This window comes from Pantherophis guttatus, chromosome 5 (genome assembly GCF_059756535.1).
Source record: "Pantherophis guttatus breed Tessera chromosome 5, ASM5975653v1, whole genome shotgun sequence".
Classification (NCBI taxonomy): domain Eukaryota; kingdom Metazoa; phylum Chordata; class Lepidosauria; order Squamata; family Colubridae; genus Pantherophis; species Pantherophis guttatus.
The window spans coordinates 94,415,419-94,434,883 of record NC_142067.1 but is presented as its reverse complement, the minus strand read 5'-3'; the positions used below and the strand labels follow the sequence as shown (position 1 = coordinate 94,434,883).

The 19,465-nt window shown below is 36.6% G+C and overlaps 1 protein-coding gene across 1 annotated transcript in view; it reads right to left on the bottom strand.

Annotated features, from left to right (window-relative positions):
* TMEM131 (transmembrane protein 131) overlaps positions 1-19,465 on the bottom strand; it is a 95,659-nt gene that overhangs the window by 34,986 nt on the left and 41,208 nt on the right. The window contains exons 8-19 of the mRNA XM_087871465.1: positions 18,402-18,478; positions 16,953-17,103; positions 16,811-16,867; positions 14,994-15,055; positions 9,070-9,178; positions 7,497-7,605; positions 5,869-6,022; positions 5,606-5,776; positions 3,685-3,795; positions 3,426-3,560; positions 1,970-2,074; positions 661-747 (exon numbers count right to left, since the gene is read on the bottom strand). Of these exons, the coding sequence (XP_087727591.1) occupies positions 661-747; positions 1,970-2,074; positions 3,426-3,560; positions 3,685-3,795; positions 5,606-5,776; positions 5,869-6,022; positions 7,497-7,605; positions 9,070-9,178; positions 14,994-15,055; positions 16,811-16,867; positions 16,953-17,103; positions 18,402-18,478 (1,328 nt within the window). The remainder of the gene's footprint in view (positions 1-660; positions 748-1,969; positions 2,075-3,425; positions 3,561-3,684; positions 3,796-5,605; positions 5,777-5,868; positions 6,023-7,496; positions 7,606-9,069; positions 9,179-14,993; positions 15,056-16,810; positions 16,868-16,952; positions 17,104-18,401; positions 18,479-19,465) is intronic.

The following is a 19,465-nucleotide window of genomic DNA, read 5'->3' as shown; positions in this document are numbered from 1 at the left end:
CTCATTTTAAAAAATATTCTACAATGGAACAATATCATTGAGAAAAATTCCACTGTAATAGAATAAAAACAATGATTTGTCATACATATAATGGGAGGTTCCCTTTCTGGTGTGTGTGGGTGTGTGTGTGTGTGTGTGTGTGTGTGTGTGTGTGTGTGTGTGTCTGTGTGTCTGTTTGCTATTGAACAGGCATTGTATTTATATCACAAATTCAAGTTTATAAACGCTACTCATGCAAAAATTAAACTGGCAGAGCATAAGCATTTATATTTTTGAATGTGCAGAAGCATGGGAATTACTTGTATTTATTCTTAAAGAACATAAAAAGAAATTGCCTTGAATCAAAAATAAGGCCAAAAAAAGTGTTTTAACAACAGTTGCTTATTAAGTCAGAAATGTAATTGAAATACTTAATATTAGCTTCTTAAAGATTAGTGTTACTCAGCCTACTTTTATAATTATGAATGAGCAAGTTAGGAAAGCACTCCAAGTTTGCTAAAAAAATTAAGACAATCCAATATCTAATTGCCTCATAATGCAAAGCATTCAATGAATTCCTGCAATATCAGCATACCATTTATTTAGCAAAACTTTCTTCTAACCCAGCATGAAAGCCAAAAACCAAGAAGAATCTTTTGAAAATTCCAAATAAAAGCTTACTGGAAAGGAAGGTGGGAGCAGAATGTGTTTTGGAGAGCAAGTCAAGGAGCCTACAGCAACGACAGCCTTCACAGGAATTGTTAGGATCTATAGAAAAGTAAGGAAGCAATATAAATGTAATAATCTGAATCTTAGATTAATTTTTGTATCAACACATTTCTACCCATATTTTATGCACTATGAAAATCTATTTTATAAAACATATGTATCCTTATGTTTACTTAAAAAATTGAATTAATATCCACCATTATTTTCAAAGATCCACTACTCCAGAATTGAAAATCAGAAATAAAAGAAATTCATGATGCCTTTCTATATCAGATTTGTGATTAAGAAGCTAGTGCTTCTTAAAGAAATCAAACTGCCCTGTGCTTTGCATTTTGGGGGGGAGGGGGGAGTGTTTGGATCATTTTTATCTTATAGCAATTTAGTACTTTTCCTGTGTACTTGACCAAGTTGCAAAAATATCAAATTAATGTAGCTTACTTTCAGAAAACAAACTTATAAAAAGAAGTAAAATTTCTGGTTTTGATATCCAAAAAAGTTGTTCATACACGCAGTTCTCATCTTACAACCACAACTGGAGCAAAATGTTGGCCGCTGAGCAATACAGTCGCTAAGCAAGATGCCCATGTAATTGCTTCACTCAACAACTGCAGTTTTGGCACTCCCAGTTACAATCATTACATGATCTCCTGGAAGGTTAAGTGGAACTCAAATCCTCGCCACAGGCAGCCCTTTCACTCTCAAATGTTCCTGCAGTCCACCAAAGGATTCCATCTTATTTCCGTGCAAGTTGCACATAGGATGCACAGCAGACTGCAGATACAGAGCTGGAACCCTTAAGATTTCTCTTCTTTTCCTGCAGCCTACTGAAGAATTTCAGTTCTCCTCCATCTGTAACCTCCTTCAGGCTTCCTCATTGGAAGTTGGCAGAAAAGATTGCAAATGTTCATCACATGATCATGAGGAACTTGGCAACCAGTCATAAATATGAGCTGGTTGCCAAGCACCCAAAATGCAGTCAAGTAACAGTGGTGGTGCGGGGATGTTTTAGGGGCTGTGAAGCACTCTTTTTGAGGCCATTGTTAAATGACCATTCATAAATCGAGGGTTACCCATAAAGGAGTAATCAAGGATTATAACAAATAATTAATATATTGGCAAGCAAAAAAAGATCAGTAATTGCAAATCAAAATAGCTACCTGCAAGTGCATGGGTTTTTCCTTTTAGTTTAGTTTCTATTTTCATACATAATACTTTCAGGATCAATATAATTAATATAATATAATTTATAATTCAGAAGTACCTCGTAATCTGTTGTGATTTGTATAGCTCCATCATGGATCCCTTCGAGTTCTTTTGGTAATAATCTTACTCTGAATACAGTATATGAACCAGGCAACAATGTTACCTGAAAAATAAAAGTAATTATGTACTCCAACTTAGTCTCCTATTCCCCACCCCCCCAAATCATCTGAGTGATTTGTATGTTGAAAGAATAAGAACTATGCTTTATTCATTGTTTTAAGTGTAAATTGCCCATCAATGTTATTTGTATCAGACAATATATTTTAGAACAGCTGTGTTCAGCTCAAATTATCTTGAAGGCTGCATGACATTTATTATTATCCCAATGGACACAGCATTGAAATCCGGTAAGAATCTGAATTCTTGTAATGAAAACAAATGCTGCAAAGAAGTGTACAATTCCTCCTATTTCTTTCTGTAGTTTTCTGGCAACAAGGCATTTCTTAATACTGCAGCAGCAATAATATTAATTGAGGTCTATAATCAGCACAATGCCAGCATAACTGCTTATTCTTTCTGAGAATGACCGAACATCCACATAGTGAACCTAAATGGCCTGACAGATGCAGAGGATTGCCAAATCCTATTATTGCTTCTCTTATGAGGAGTTTCTTGCCTAAGATACCAGAAAAAGCCTTAGACCAGTGCAGGAACTTGACCCACCTGTCATTACCACAGTTCTCACTGCTATAGCTTCAGGATGAGAAGTGTGGTTCTGTATCTGGGTGGGTTAAGCTGAGGGGTGACTGCACTTTAGTTGCATATAAAGAAATTCCTGCTCCCTGTTCCCACTGTAACATTTTTCCTTGCTTTAAGTTAAGAAGCATGGTGATGAACTTGGCATGGCCCTAGCAATGGTGTGAAGAAGTCTTGATGTAGAGTTAGGAATGCAGGTATCCCTGAGCTTACTTGTCTAGGAATAAAGCAGTGCTTCCTACTCTAAAGTCATAGGAAGGTGGAACTGTAGCAGTCATGGTAGAAATTAGCTGCCCCTAGTCTGTCCTATGGCAAGTTGCAGTTTGAGATCTTCGCATGGCACACTTTATCATCAGAGTAAAAAAATTGGAAATGTGCTGCCTTCCTGCTTTTTATCATTCTTCTCTAGGAGTGATTGACCTAAAGACTCACAAAATGATCTTCAGGCTAGATGCAGCATGAAGTCTCCCATCAAAACATTATCAGACAACCCTGCTTATCTTCCAAGATTAGCCAAGGTTAGATTATCAAATCAGGGTATCTATATTTTTATCACTTTGAAATAATTTTCTACTTTTTTTTAACAGGTGGGAGAGCCAAGACTACCAGAAATTGCTTCTTTTGTTGTGAAATCAGACACATTAAATATACTGGGACCAAATATGTTATTTATTAAAAATGCAAATCATAATACATGTTTTTTATCTAGAAAATAAATACAAGAGGTAATAAGGAACTTCAAGAAATATGTAACTTACTGAAGTTTGATCCAATATCCTGGCCTTTTCCAAGTCTGGAAGACTAGCAATTATTGTAGTTCTATTGCCTTTTTCAGCAGCTAGGAGTTCTACGGTCAAACCATCACCTATAACATTCCAGCCTTTTAGGAAAAGCTTAGAAAAATAGGATAGTATTAGCATAAATACGAAACTGATGGGAAGGAAGGAAGGAAGGAAGGAAGGAAGGAAGGAAGGAAGGAAGGAAGGAAGGAAGGAAGGAAGGAAGGAAGGATCTTACCTGAATTGGGTTACTGTTAAGCACTGCAAACATAATGGTGCTAGTTTCCGTGGCACTTAATATACCAAAGTCAATTATTTGTTCATCAGGTTTTTGGGGCAATATAAAATACTAAAAATAATAACAATATTAATTGCATTAAAAGAAGGATATCTCATATATCTGTTAGTATAGTGACTAAAATAAATCTTCTTGTCCACCCAAATATTATTTATTCACTAGAATATTTAGATACATATAAATAATCATTGTAATAACATTGTATTTGCCTTTCAGCTATCTGGCCTATCTAGAGATCACACCTCTACAGAAAAGCCAGTATCTGAATTCACTAATATGCCAAGTCAAGATATTTAAATGTAGCAGTATAAATAACTAAACCCTATGCTCTAAAACCATTATGTAGGTTCATTTCTATCCCACTCACTTTGAATATGCTTATATATACATATTAGTGTGAAACTTTTGTGGACTGTACAGATAGTCCTTGATTTATAACCATAATGCAGTCTGCCGTTACGGTCGCAAGTGGTGACAACCATTAAGTAAGACATCCTTGCTCAACGATCCCCACTCCCTGTTCTCCCTGATGCCATCATTAAACAAATGCACAAGTTGTTAAGTGAGCATGGGGTACCTCGTGGATGGGGGAGGCCCTGGGAGACATGCCACCCAGCTGGGTCCATAAAGGAAGCAGACCAACCGCAAAAAGGTTTGTAAACTAAAAAATAGTCCAGGAGGAGGAAAAACCCCATTTAGATTAGGGCCTAGCACTGCATTTCAATGTCAGAGAGGCTTCCAAACAAGCTTCTACACTTAGCCAATGAAGCTATGCCTGTGGGTTGGCTTCTGTATTGATTAGCTAACTGTCAGGAAACTACAAACCTCTCTTAGGCTTTGGGGAAGTCTCCTTTGCCTGCATAAAAAGAAAGCTTCCCAAATTTTTTCTCTTGCTTAATCCCCTCCCTTCCCTGGAAACCCAGATTTCTTCAATAAAGAAAACAAAAAAGCTGGCAGGGACAGACTTGTTAATTTCCCCCCCTCAAAAAAGAAAAAGGTGCTGAAACAAAACTCTCCACCTCTTCCATAGCATTTCATTTGCTTAAAATGAGGAGAGATAGAAGGGAGAAGAATGAGGTTGAAAAAAATTGGTAAATCCACAATGTGGCTGATAAATTTATGATGGAAGACCAAATCAAAATATTACATTATTCACCTACTTTCTTGAATTATGGAAGGGTTCATTTACATAGCAGGTAACAAAATACCTGCAACTATCATCAGATTTTCTCTAGAAACATTCTTTTTAAAAACAGAATTTAAAAAGGAATAGAGCACCTGTTTCTATGAAACTATAGCTGTCTTGCAAAAGGATGCTCAATGATACCTGCATATTTTCAATCTCTCCTTTACATGTAGCCAATTAATCAAGGTTTTTATTTTCCATCCCAAATTTGCATTTTGCATGAGACGTATTTCAAGTATTTACTTGAAAATTACAAATATTTAAAGCCTAGATCCATGCACGTCTCTTTCTGTGAAACTGGTGAATTTCAAAAAAAAAGTCTACCCTGCTTGCACATTTAATTGTATTCTGCTAAAAATCTAACAGTAAAAAAGTTATGTATACCTGCACTTTTTCTGACATTAGCCAATGGGAGAAGGAGTTTCGCTTTGGATTTAGATCCCTCCTAAATTTGGCAACTTCTGATTTCATCAGGCTATTTTCCAAAGCACCAAATTAGGGCAGAAGTGAATTCTGCAGCTAGTATATATCCTTTAATTTGGATTTAAGAAAATGGAAAGACTAAAATTTAAAGTTTCATTTTGGGTTCAGATAAAATTACATATAAAATTACAATGAAACTCGGTGGTTTTCAAAACAAGGGAGGAAAAAAAAGTCAAATAATGTAGTACTCACATCTAAAAACCCAGTATATGCTCTCACAGGTAGATGAAATTTAGAGGCATTGGTAATGAGCAGAATATTGTTATCAATGTGGAAAGATGATAAAGAAGCCACAAAATAAAGAGTGAAAATATATCTGGATTCATTTGGTGGAATTAAAACTGGTTTGCTGAAGTTGTGAACCTAGTTTAATAAATAAAGCAACAGTTAACTTTAAATACAATTTGTGTAACATTAAATAGTTATAAAATAATGCCATATACAATGGAGCTTACTTTAAATGTTGCTTTGATTTCTTCTGGAAGTATTATATCATGAATGAAGACTGCAAAATTGAATGTGTTTGTTAAAAAGATTGATCTTTCCACAGAGTCTGTTGGACTGTCACGAATATGAAACAATGTTGCTGCATGATCAAATCCCAAATATCTATTTCAAAAGAAGAACATTGAGAGGGAGAATAGTAGTTATTACACATTTCTTTCTAACAATATTGGACTTCTGCATAAAGAGTTTTAAACCCAAATTTATTCTTCATTTCCAGATTAAAAAGCCCAGAGGGCCTTTACGCAGCTGCGGGTTGTGCGCCAGATACGCCCTTTCCTGGACCAACAATCTCTATTCACGGTTACTCATGCCCTAGTCACTTCCTGTCATGACTATTGCAACACGCTCTACATGGGGCTGCCCTTGAACAATATCTGGAAGCTCCAGTTGGTGCAAAATGCAGTGGTCCACATGGTTTTGTACACACTTCGTTGTGCACATATATTACCTCTCCTGCGGGAGCTGCATTGTTTGCAGATTTGACCTTTAAAGTTATCTGAGAGACCGTCTCTTGTCACATCTACCCAACCCAGCAGAGCCTGGAGGCAAGGAATGTTGTGGGTCCCATCCCCTAGGAAGATACACCTGGTTGGACCCAGAAGAAGGGCTTTCTCCATGGTGGCTCCCTCTGTCTGGAACATCATTCCCCCAGAGATTAGAATGGCCCCCACTCTCTCTTCCGGAAGGTGCTGTAGACATGGTTCTGTCAGCGGGCCTTGGGAATGCAGAGCGGGATAGAACCCATTGGATGGCTCATGGAATGTGTTGTTGTCGGGGCGGAGGGTTATTTTATTATTATTATTAATTTATGCTATTATTCTCTCTCTTATTAGTTTTATTGTTTTTATATGAGGTTTTATATTCTTGTAAGCCACCTTGAGTCACCATGTGCGAATAGGCGGCAATATAAATTTCCAAATAAATAAGTAAATAAGTAAATAAGTAAGTAAATAAATAAATAAATAAATAAATAAATAAATAAATAAATAAATATTCTGCCAAAATTTGACATACAAGTCGAGTAGGCAACTTCCATCTCCAAGGCTATATAGCAGTGGTCCCCAACCTTTGTGGCTTGGCAGCCCGGAGAGGGGGGAGGAGAGGGAGGAACTGGCCCTTCCAACTGGTTGCGTTGGTGCACGCTGGCTCATTGCTTGCTCACGCAAGTTGAGTTGCGTGTGTCGGCCTTCCACTCATACGACTCAGTTCTGAACTAGCCGCAGCCTAGTACTGGGCCAAAGCCAAAGGGGGGGGGGCTGCTATACATACATACAGTGCCCTCTATTTGAATTTCAATAATATGATTCTGATAAATTATTCCATGCTACCCAGTTTAATTACATTGGATTTAATAGAACTCAGCAGTGAAGGATATACCACTCTTTCCCCAAATCCAAGAAAACAAAGGAAAAATCATAATCTTGCTTTGACACTGTTCAAATAAACTATACCCTGCAATCATGAAGTTATTTCACATCACTATCAGGAGCTATGCAATTGTTTAACGTCTATAAAATGTTGTGCATAGTTAAAAATGCAAAGCAATTTTCAAAAACACATGCTAATGTAATCTTACCCATCCAATACTTCTGCCTGATATGGAATTTCAAGTTTTGAATAAGTCTTCTCTTTTGCTTTCACAGTTATTTTTCCAGAAAATTGTGCAGGTCGTTTTGCTTTTGATGCTATATATACAGATACACAAATAGAAAGAATCAATGTTACTTTATGTATATTTTTAACTACACATATCAGAATGCAATTGTTTATTTTGATATTTAAGCATAATACCGTAAGGCTAACTACTAACTAAAAGTGAAGTACTCCTTTATTTTTTTTAGTCAAAAGGAGAAGACAGTGTCTTCAACAGATTCTTCACTTTGAATTGTTTTGTGTACTACTGTATATTGAATCAGATAATACACAGTAAAATTTAAGGATTGGAATAGACCATGTAGATAATCTGTATAGTCCAAACTCCAGCCCACTGCTTGAATCCATTACTACATTATATGGCATCTGCTGAAATATTTAAAGCAGCAGAACAGAACCCTTCTCTCCTGGAATAACAATTTCATCTATTTTATCTTCTACATCTTTCAAAAATTTGAAGACAGCAGTCACTCAGCAGACTTTTCTTCTCCAAGCTAAACATACTCAGTTCCTCCCAAAGTTCCTCAAATGTTTTTTCCTTTTAGCCTCATCAACTGTTCTTCTATAGACTTGCTTGAGTTTACCAATATCCTTTCTACAATGCAGAACTAGAACAGGATCTGAGATTCTATTTGGTTTGACAAATTCAAAGTAGAAAAACAATGACTTCTATTGAACTTGACATTACACTTCTACTGATACAGCTACAGAATAAATGAAATTCTAGGGTGCATCACATTGTCTTCTGTTCAGATATTCAAAAACATACCCAGATACCTTTCATGTGTATTACTACTCGATGTGATCTCTCCCATCCTAAGCCTTCGTCTTTTTTCTATTCAAATATGGGACTTGTCTGTCCTTGTTGAAAACCATCTTCTTTACTACCAATTTTTTCAGCTTGTGATAATATTCCTTATAGTGTTTGTCAATATCCTATCTTCACTTTGTCTGCAATTCCTCATCAGTTCCATTCATAGATACGTTGAATGGCACAGAATGAAACCTAATGTTACACCTGATTGCTGATGAACACTCACTGAATACAATCATTAGCCAGCTTTTTAAGCATTTAATGATAGCATAGTCCATCCTATATTTTGCCATCCTTTATATAAGAATCTCATGGGAGCCTCTTCAGAACTTTGCTGAAGTTGAGGTATGCTATGTTTGCTGCAATCTGATGAACAACCAATCATATACATATCACAAATCAATTTATCCCTGATTATGTTCAGTGACTCTTTTAAATTAACTACTTTTAAACTAATTCATACAATCTGCTGAAATCCACGAGGTATTGATTGTAATTAGTTATGTCCCCTAGACAAAGATTTGCTAAATGTATTATATTAAGTAATGACTACTTTCAAAATAAAAGCAAATAGTAATACATTTATTTATATTCATTAAAATATTCTTAGCTTTGAATAAAAACTAAATTTTAAAAATGTATTTTGATTTCACTGAATGCTATTACCAACATTATCACATACCATCAAAACTAATAGTTGCAACTTTGGTATATTTATTTTCAGAAGCTCTCAATGTAATTGGCTTGAAATGGATCATGATAGCTTCATTTTGTGGTGTGGGTCTAACACTCTGAAAAAGAAGTAAAATTGTTTTTGCATACTAAACAATTCAACCCACTACTATTATTTTTACTTATAATTAACTCAGATCATCCATTCATTATTGAAAATATTCGTCAGGGAAAAAAACACAATTCACAGTAGCAACACACATTAATTTTAATTCCCAAACACTTACTTAACTTATTTCATTGTATTTTTTCAACTTTTATTTCTTAGGTTAGAAAATATGATGACTAGAACTGTATGCTATCACAAAAATATATTAGAATGACAACAATCCATAATAATCTGGATTACATAGAAACCTAAAGCCCTTACATTTTAGATTTTTATAAAAGTAATACTTGGTAGCCTTCTACATTACATTAGAAAGAAACTAAACTCTTAGGCATATTGCATGTGATGAAAGAAAATATACAACCCACACAATTTTAATTTGTTTTAATCTCCAATATCTGTTTTCATACAGTTGAAATTAAAAATATATTAAGTTATAGCATGCAAAATGACAATAAAACCACCTCCCATCCTGCCTTTTAAGCATTGTTTTTTAATGTGATTGAAGTGCTTTAATAAACTTCTTCAAAAATAAAAACATGCATTGGTTAAAATGATAGGATCCTACCACAGATATAGTTTTATCATTTTCCTATTTTTGGTGTTGCCATGCAATAGGAATTTAAAATATTATGGTAACATCCAACAGAATTGGTCCAAAAATGTAATGAGCATTATCAGTGGACTTGATTGCTCCTTTTACCTGTGCTTCCTCACCTCCATATAACCTGGCATACTGGCATATCTGAAAGGGCAGAGAGGTTCAGGATATCCCATATCCCATATCTCTACAATGCATGTGGCTTAGTAGATCTTGTTATTAGAGATGGTTGTCTACATATAAAAGAGCCAAGTCATGTGAGCCTAACTAGCACTTTGAACTGGATTCAGAAATTGAACAATATCAAGTATAGTGATGGTAGCATAGGCTGAAATACTATGCTCAGTTTTAGCAAATGGGCTATTGCATTTTAGATTAATTGAAGCTTTTAGGGCATCTTAAAAGGCAGCTGGTGTGGAATGTGTTACAGTAACCTGACTGATGGATATACCACTTTCCCCCTTGCACAGCAATTGAAACCTCCTACTAATGAAGAAGTGAAACCACTGCAGAAAAATTATTTTAATCACAAAACCTTACAGGCTACAGTCTATCTTGTTCCTAAGGCCTAAGGGCCCTTACATCCAGTCACCTGTGGGGCAATTCTTCTGGTGCAACTAAGGTCTCAAAACAATAATCATCACCTGTTTTCCCTAGCATTGGCATGGAGCTATTGGAAGAACCATAAATCTGGTGGACAAGTTTTTGGTTGGGTTATATCGTCATTTTTGACACACCTATGAACTCAAAAATAAAGCAAAACTGCCAATATAAATGTAAATATAAGGCAATAAAAGGCATTATATTCACATTTTATATGTATATTATTTTAACTGTTCACCGCCCTGAGTCCTTCGGGAGAAGGGTGGTATAGAAATTGAATGAATGAATGAATGAATGAATGAATGAATAAATAAATAAATTATTGTAGCATTCATCAAATGTTTTGAACTTTCATCAAGCTCAGCCAATGTAATCACTGGCAGAAATACAGTTGTACAAAATATTTGGAGGTTATGGAATTACTTATTCATGATTTATTGTTTCTGGCATAGAAATCAAATAATTACAACTTTTTGGCTACTTCAATATTAACACTTCCTTTTTTCTGAAATCCATAAGCTTTGAATTTAATGATTATAAAAGAATAAACACTTTAGTGGCTATAGAAATTGGCTATAGTGTTAGAAAGTACTGAAAGAATTTAATCCTAGGACTATCTAGATTAGATTTCAGCTAAATATAGTCTTGGCCTTTCTCATGACATTCGAATGACGTTTGAAATAGACTTCTTTGCTCTCAAACCGTGCTGAAGCAATGTCCACGATCCAAAAAGTTGTGCTTCCCTATTATATGAAAAATACTTTATCTTTTAGAGTAAATTTAAATATATGTACCAATTTTTCTGTAAAGTGTCAGTGATCAAACCATTAGGATTCTACATATTAGGATATTACTATCATTATATTTTTATCTCACCTTATAGCCAAAAGTAAAATACCAGTGAATAAGGTTATCAAATAACAAAGAGAATTAACTAAACAATTTAACAACGAACATGGAAACAGGTTCTATCCAGCAGGATTATCTGTATTTTTCTACTATTATGATTAACAACAGCAGTTTTGTATTCAATTAGTGTAGATTTATTTCTGGAACTCAATAGTATATTGTTTAGAAAGTATCCATTGATAATTCTGGATACTTGGATACTGGATATTTTTATTGATACCATTTAAGCCACATGATGGGGAACAGATCAGGGATTCGTGAAATGTTTCTTAGGCTCCAACTTGTGTCAGATGTATTTACTGTATTTTTCGTACTATAAAACACACTGGACCATAAGACGTACATTAGCTTTAGAGGAGAAAAACAAGAAAAAGAAATCTGCCTCTGCCTTCCAGCATCCATCCGGTATTCATCTGGCTAGCGTCCTTGCAGCAAACAGCTGGTCAGCTACAGCACATTATCGCGGCCCCAGCACGTGGCTCGTCAGGGCTCCGCTCCGTTGCGCTCACCACTGGTCAGCTGAGCGACAGCTGGATTCCGGCCTCCTGTAGCCCCGCCGATCAGTGGGCTGACCGACTGGAAACGCTGCAATGGCTGCCTCCACCGTGTCTGCTGCCTCTGCTGGGAACACTGGAGCCTTCACTGCCGAGCAGCTGATTGGTGGTTGGATTGGCCTCCCGGAATACTGCAGATCAGCTGTTCTAGGCGGCAGTGATCACCGCCACCTAGAACAGCTGATTGGCAGTATTCCGGGAGGCCAATCCAACCACCAATCAGCTGCTTAGCAGCGAAGGCTCCAGTGTCTCCCGGCAGTGATGAATGCCACCGCCGCACCAAACCTGTTCTGTCCCCGTCGCACGCACACACACAAACAGACAGCCAGGAGTTAATGAATCAAACAGTCAGGAATTCCTTTAAGATAACAGACTTGGCAGCGACCCATGAACCGCCTGCCAAGAGATTTTACTCACTAAGGGAGGTTTCTTCTCCTCAGTCCGATATACCAAATTAATTCCACAAAGCAAAGAATTGTCAAAGTCCAGTCCGAAGAAATCCAAAAAGAGATTCTAATAGGGTTCTAGAAACACGATATGACTTCCAAGCTTTTCAATTTGTCTGTCACAAGGCCTGAATAGCTGACACACCCCCTTTTATCCCTTGTGGGGTGTGGTCCAGTGACTCAGCTCAATCTCTGGCCCGCCCACGCCTCTTTCCCTGCATGCGCGCTTATCCTTCCGACGCTGTCTGGGATCCAGCCAAAACTCATCCCCCTCATTCTCTATCTGCAGCTGCTCCGAAGTGCCTTGCTCCTGGCATATCTCTTGGCCTTCGGAGGAAACCTGAGGCATTGCCAGAGAGGAGGGTCCTGGAGAGGGAGGCTTTGCCAAATCCTGTCCTTCACCTTCTGAGTCCTCTCCCTCTGTTAGGACAGGGTCGGGGGTCGGAGTCACAACAAAACCCCTCCCCCCCCGCAATATTCGCTCCATAAGACACACAGACATTTCCACCCACTTTGGGGGTGGGGGTGGGCGGAAGTGCATCTTATAGACCAAAAAATACGGTAAGTCTCTTCTATAACAATGTGATTATGCATATTTTATCTTATTTTGAGAATTGCTACATGCTAGATGTTATTTAGAGAATTTCTACAATGCTAGATGTTAATAAATACATTTCTCAAGCTTCTAAATCTGAGTCTAGCAATTAAGGTTTCTTTTTGATAACGTTATTATCAATTTAGAGAGGCAAAACCAGCCAACTGCTGGCTCTGCAAACTACTAACTAATCATAACCCAATGATGTAATTTTCTGTGTGGAAGATAAGGAAAAAAGAAAGCTACATTAGATTTAAAAGAGCAACTCAAGTATGTGTACAAGCATATGTATAAACAAACATTCTGCTCTACCACTCTGTTAATTAAAACAACAAATGAGAAACCTGATTAGGACACTATAAGAAACACTGCTACCTTTGTAAATGCACCAACACTCTATTTTAGCACTGTGGTAACTTTAGACAAAATGTACACCAATATCACCTCCAGAACTTTGATCCAAAAGTGAATACAGGTAATCCTCAACTTACAATAGTTCAATTAGTGTCCATTCAATATTACATCACTGAAAAAAGTGACTTCCAACTGTTTTTCACACCTACCTCATGATCACATGATTAAAATTCAGACACGTGGCAACTGAGATTTATGATGATTGCAGTGTCCTTGGGTCATGCAATCTCCTTTTGCAACCTTCTGACAAGCAAAGTCAATGGGGAAGCCAGATTCAATTAACAATCGTGTTACTAACTTAACAACTGCAATGATTCACTTAACTGCATTGGCAAGGAAGATTGTAAAATGGGGCAAAATTCACTTAACAACTGTCTTGTTTAGCAACAGAAATTTTAGGCTCAATTGTGGCCGTAAGTTGAGGACTACCTGTATTTTGATTGGCTACAGTTTGAACAAAAATAATTTGGGACATGATTCTTTAGGCGGGTCTCAAAACTATATAATTTTTATGGCAATCATAATTCTGTGGGATATTAATCACTTCCTAGATGCAAGTATATGAGTCTTATCTTATTAAATGTATTAAATCATATAGACAAAGAAATATTAAGTCAAATGAGGCACATTCTCAAAAACAAATTGTTAACCTTCAACAATCAGACTTCTCTGCAACCATAACCCAAAGATAAAATGAATATTATATACCAATTTAGTCTCAAAATGCTTAGTAAACCAGAAACTTTCATGGTCTAGAAACTTGCTAGGTCCATTCCCTTCAGGGTAACCCTACTTATATAAAGCACTGTTAATTTATATTATAAACAGGTAGCATAAATCTCTGGCAAGATGTGGTGCCAAAAGCTGATAATCTTGCAAAGGTTGATACTGACTTGGAAAAAGTAAATATTATGCATAAAGGATAGGTGACAATGCAAATGGTATGTCAGGCCCCAAGAAACAAGACGGGCATCTGGAATTATCCTAGAGAATTTTCCCTTATTGTTCCTCACCTAGAGACAAAAAACTTGCCAAACTAAAGCAACCATTTGCATCACTATAGATATTCATTGGGAATAGTTAAGGATGAATCCTTAACTGTCTTTCTCCCAAAGACCAAAACTTCAATGGCTTTGATGCCTCTTTGCTCTCTGGAATGTAGCCCCTCCCTCCTGGGAATCCAAATTATTCCACCACATGCCATAAGAAAAGGGGAACAAATGATAATATTAAGATATGATAAATATTGGAAGAGTAAAAAGAAGACACAAAAGATGTATTCAGAAGATATATGGAATGATTGATGATGTATTGTTTGTTTGTTTATAAAATAAAACTTTTTAAATAAAAAAAAAGAAAAGAAAAGGGGAGCTAAACTTTCAGAACCCAAGCTTTGACTTCTAATTATCTTTCTTTCTCTTTCTCTCTCTCTCTCTTTTTCTCCCTTGTTATTTTTATAAATAACTCAAGGCAGCAAACATCCCTAATACTACTTCCTGTTTTCTCCACAACAACTGTGTGTGTGTGTGGGGGGCGGGGTAGGCTGAGAGAAAGTTATTGGCCCAAAGTCACTAATATGAATTTAAGTGTACAAAACAAAGGAAAGTTATAATGAACTGTGAAATTATGCTGGCAATACTTACAGTTATTGGTACATCTTTTGTTCCTGAATTTAACAAATGTAGATTTAAAATTTTTGGCAGATCTGTTGAGACATATAGAAGGCATTGTAAGTAGTTTACTACCCAAAGTCAGAACTTAACTAATTTTAGCTGTAAGTATATATTTTGGTTTTCCAAGGACAAGAGCATTTTATTTTCCTAATTAGAAAATTGTAATCTTTAATTGGTAAACAGATTATTTAAAATGCTCCTTTTTTCTTTAATATAGCAATTAATATTGACCAAGGGCGTAACTGTGGGTTGAAAAGTCAAATGCAAATCCTATATATTTCTTATATATTTGAACAGGAAATTATAACAAACTGAAAGTTTTTGAAGTCAATTACACAAGTCTTCAAATCTTTTTAAAATGGTTTGCAAACAGTATAGCACTGTTAATCCAGAGAAACAAAATGCAACTGAAACTTTAACTCGCAGTGTAGAATCATAGTCTCACATGGCTGGAAAAGACCTTGAAGATTTTCCAGTCCAACCCCCTGCCCAAGGCAGGAAGTTATTGCTGGTATATTCAAATATAGTGTACAGGAAATCAAATAAATTTGTACATTAATCTGGAGATACTAAATCTTAGTTTCATTTACTTAATTTTACTTTATCTGTACTACAAAAACATAATAAAGCATGTATATAGATAAATATCTATACACTGTATCTATACACTGTCTATCTGAGAGATAATTATTACATACCAAATCTAAAGAACAGAACAAAAATGCATTAATCCCATAATGGTATCTCATTTCTTTTAGACTGCATAAGAAGGTTGAGGGTGGGAAGCACTGGTTTGCACTAATGAGAGCTATGTAATTGGGCCTTTAGGAATTCCATATTGGTTGGCCAGGGCTTGATTTTTTTCTCCATGGCATTTAAGATCTGTATGAAACTGTTAAATACTTCAGTTAAACACCCAGAGATAGGAGATGAAGAAGATCACGGGTATCAAACTCGCAGCATCACACTGTCACATGATATATCGTGACATTTTTCTCCTTTGTGGAGCTAGGATGGGCGTGGCCTGTGTGTGACAAATTTGGCCCACCGGCCACCAGTTTGACACCCCTGAAACTGAATCACAACAAGATTTGAGTTATTTCTCCAGAAACAATCAGATTTGGAGGCGTCCCTTATACTAATCCTTGATTGCACACTGTTTGAAAGAAGAAGCCCATGACATAAGGACTTCTGGATTTATAGTTTTTGCTTTAGCTGCTGGTGGAGAACGTAAGTAGGACAACTTTTTCAAGCTTTAGTGCACAAATTTTACTATTTTGAAAGAGAGGCATTGAGGCCTTCATTACCTCGAGACTGAATTACTGCAGTACCTTTTACTTGGGGCTGTCTTTGAAGAATATCTGCAAGCTGTAGTAGGCACAGAATGTAACTGTCTGCATGCTAACATGCTAAGAGGCACTTCAACAGTGCTACTTCTATAAACTGCACAGAACGCTGGTCTCCTTTTCTCCAGATGTTTAGAAAAGTCAAAGCTCAGTCGCAGGTTTTTGTGGCACAGAAAATTGTCATTTTGGAATACGCTTTTCCCCAGTTCAGATGCCCTCCCACATTTTAGATTTTACTGGTAGCAATGTTGTGGCTGTTCCCCATCAAACTTTTAGGCTTGAGATGACTGATGTGCTGCTGATTTAAAGATGTGTTTTCTTTTAAATGATCATGTTTATCGTATATACAGGTGCCATCATAAATGTGTGAAATCAGAAAGGATGTCAATTGTGTAATTAAATCAATAATAATTATAAGAAATATTCAAATGTAGGATTTACCTTGTGTTCTTAAAGTACCAAAATCTAGCATTTCTGTTGATGAATAAATTCCTGGAGCTTTAAAAGAAAATAATCAAAATTAGCTTCTTTTACACCAGAGAAGAAAAGGACATGGAACTGATTAAAAAACTATATCACAAACCTGTTGTAACTTCTACTTCTACTGGAAGAATAATGAACTCTGTAGTATCTGAGGCATTTGTTTTTATTCGAATAAATGCTGTGTAATTATCTGCTTCTCTTGAAGAAAAACTTGCTCTCATTACTCCTTTAGTTTCATAGGGAGGGATTTCCTGTTGAATAGACAATAGAGGAAAATGTGAGTCAAAAAAATTAAAGGTTCAGAAATCCATTTAGTATAATGTTGAGTATATTTTGATCTGTTGATTATATATTTAGTAGAAATATATTTTATATTATCACTATATAAAAACCCATAACCATGCTTCTAATCATAACAATAAAGAAACATAAAGAGGTTTCAACTTGTACTAGAGTAGGCTGTGACTTAGAACCATTTGTTTAGTGTCAGTTTTAAGTTACAATGGCACTGTAAAATGATGTATGCCCAGTTTTCACACTTACAACTATTGCAGCATCCCTAGGATCACATGATCAAAATCTGGCAACTGTCATGTATTTATGACAGTTGCAATTTTCCAGGGTCATGTGATCACCATCTGTAACCTTCCCAACTGGCTTCTGACAAGCAAAATCAATGGAGGAAGTCAGATTCCCTTAACAACCGCATGATTCACTTAACAGCTGGAGTGATTCACTTAACTACTGTGGCAAAAAGGTCATAAAATGGGGCACAGCTCATTTAACAACTGCCTTGCTTAGCAATGAAAATGTTGGACTAAATTGTGATGGTAATTTGAGAATGTATCTGTGTTTCCCTTCTCTATGCTTTTCACATTTCTGAAAACTGTACTTCATTCACACAAAAGCAATAATTAATGATAATCTAGTTCCGTTTTCGCTGGCAGAGGGCTGCAGGATTCCGTTTTCGCTGGCAGAGGGCTGCAGGAGGCCGTTGCGGCTGAAAACGGGATGCGGGGAGTGCGTGGGGCCCCTGGGCTCCCTTTTCGCTGGCAGAGGGCTAACAAAACAAACTAAAAACAAAACAAAAGGAGAAATGTTTCCCCTTTTGCATTTGAGCATGCAAGAAGCGACAGGAAAAGAGAAGGGAAAGAGGAAAGACAAAGAAAAAGAAGGAAAGATAGGAAGAGAGCAAGGAAGGAAAAATAAGGAAAGAGGGAAAGAAAGAAAGGGAAGGAAAAAGAAGAAAAAGAAGGAAGGAAGGAAGATTATAATGAGTGAGGGAGGATCTGAGGGAAGTCCTGCCTTAGCAGTTGGCCACCACCGGTGCCCCCGACATGAGTGATGTTGAGCTGGCCATACCCATCCTGGCCACGCCCACCCCCAGCCCCCGGAGGTCAAACACAACCCTGATGCAGCCCTCAGTGAAATTGAGTTTGACACCCCTGATCTAAAGAAGCTCCAGTGCTTTGATCCATAAAAGCTTATGCCGTATTTAATTTTGCTTGTCATCAAAAGCAGATAATAACATCAATGAATTATCACTTACCCACAGTTTTTTTGTTCCTCCTTGTTGGCCAGTTGGAAGCTCTAGATGAAGATCACCCCCACTTGAATACATTTCTACTACCTGAGAGAAAATGCAAAAAAAGGGGGGGGGGGAAATAGAAGAAAAAAAGTTGTTAAAAGCGTTAATAAAACTTGAATCCAAATTCAAACTAGATGTCTCAAGGTGGCGACATGTTTAGATACAATATTTGTGAAATAACTCTTTTAAAAATACCCAATTTTGAAGTGAGAAATCACCACAATTAGTCTAGTGAGAGTTGTGTCTATAATATTGGATTCTCCTTTTGCTTTCTAGTTGATTTCCAAGTTTAGCTTTCCAGATATTAAGAAATCCTAAACTTAGAAAAGTAGAAGGAACCATGTAAAATTTGGGAATAGGAACATTAGAAGGACCTGTCAAATGTTCCTAAACCCTAGCAATCTTCCATACTACCCTGCCAGGAAAAAAATAGGCTAGCTCATAGTAGGATAGACTGCGCTTCAATTTTTTGTACTCTGTCAGTCAATTGCCAGCAAAGCATTGGACCTCTGAGAATACCCGGAATAAGCCCGTCTTATATTTTTTAAACCCTGAAATAAGTGCTTGGCCTTATTGCCATGCGCTCAAAAGCCCAATTTGGCTTATTATCGGGGGATGTCTTATTTTGGGGGAAACAGGGTAGTTAGAGATAATAACCCAGCCTGAAAATAAATAAACAGATAAGATCAAATATTTCAAGAACTGCATGAAATGCAGGTAGTCCTCACATAATAACCATTTAGTGACTGAAGTTATGATGGTGCTGAAAAAAGTGATTTACAATCAGCTCTAGCACTTACAATCATTGCAGCATCCTTACAGTCACAACTATGATTTAGGGCCTTGGCAACTGTCAGGCAATTATGAGAGTCATAGCATTCTGCAGTCACATTATTGCCATTTGGAACCTTCTCAGATGACTTTTGACAAGCAAAGATAATGGGGAAGCTAGAATGAGGTTCTAAGTCATGGTCATGATGTCTTGTTTAACAACAGTTTAATGATGGTGGCAAAAAGGCTCATAA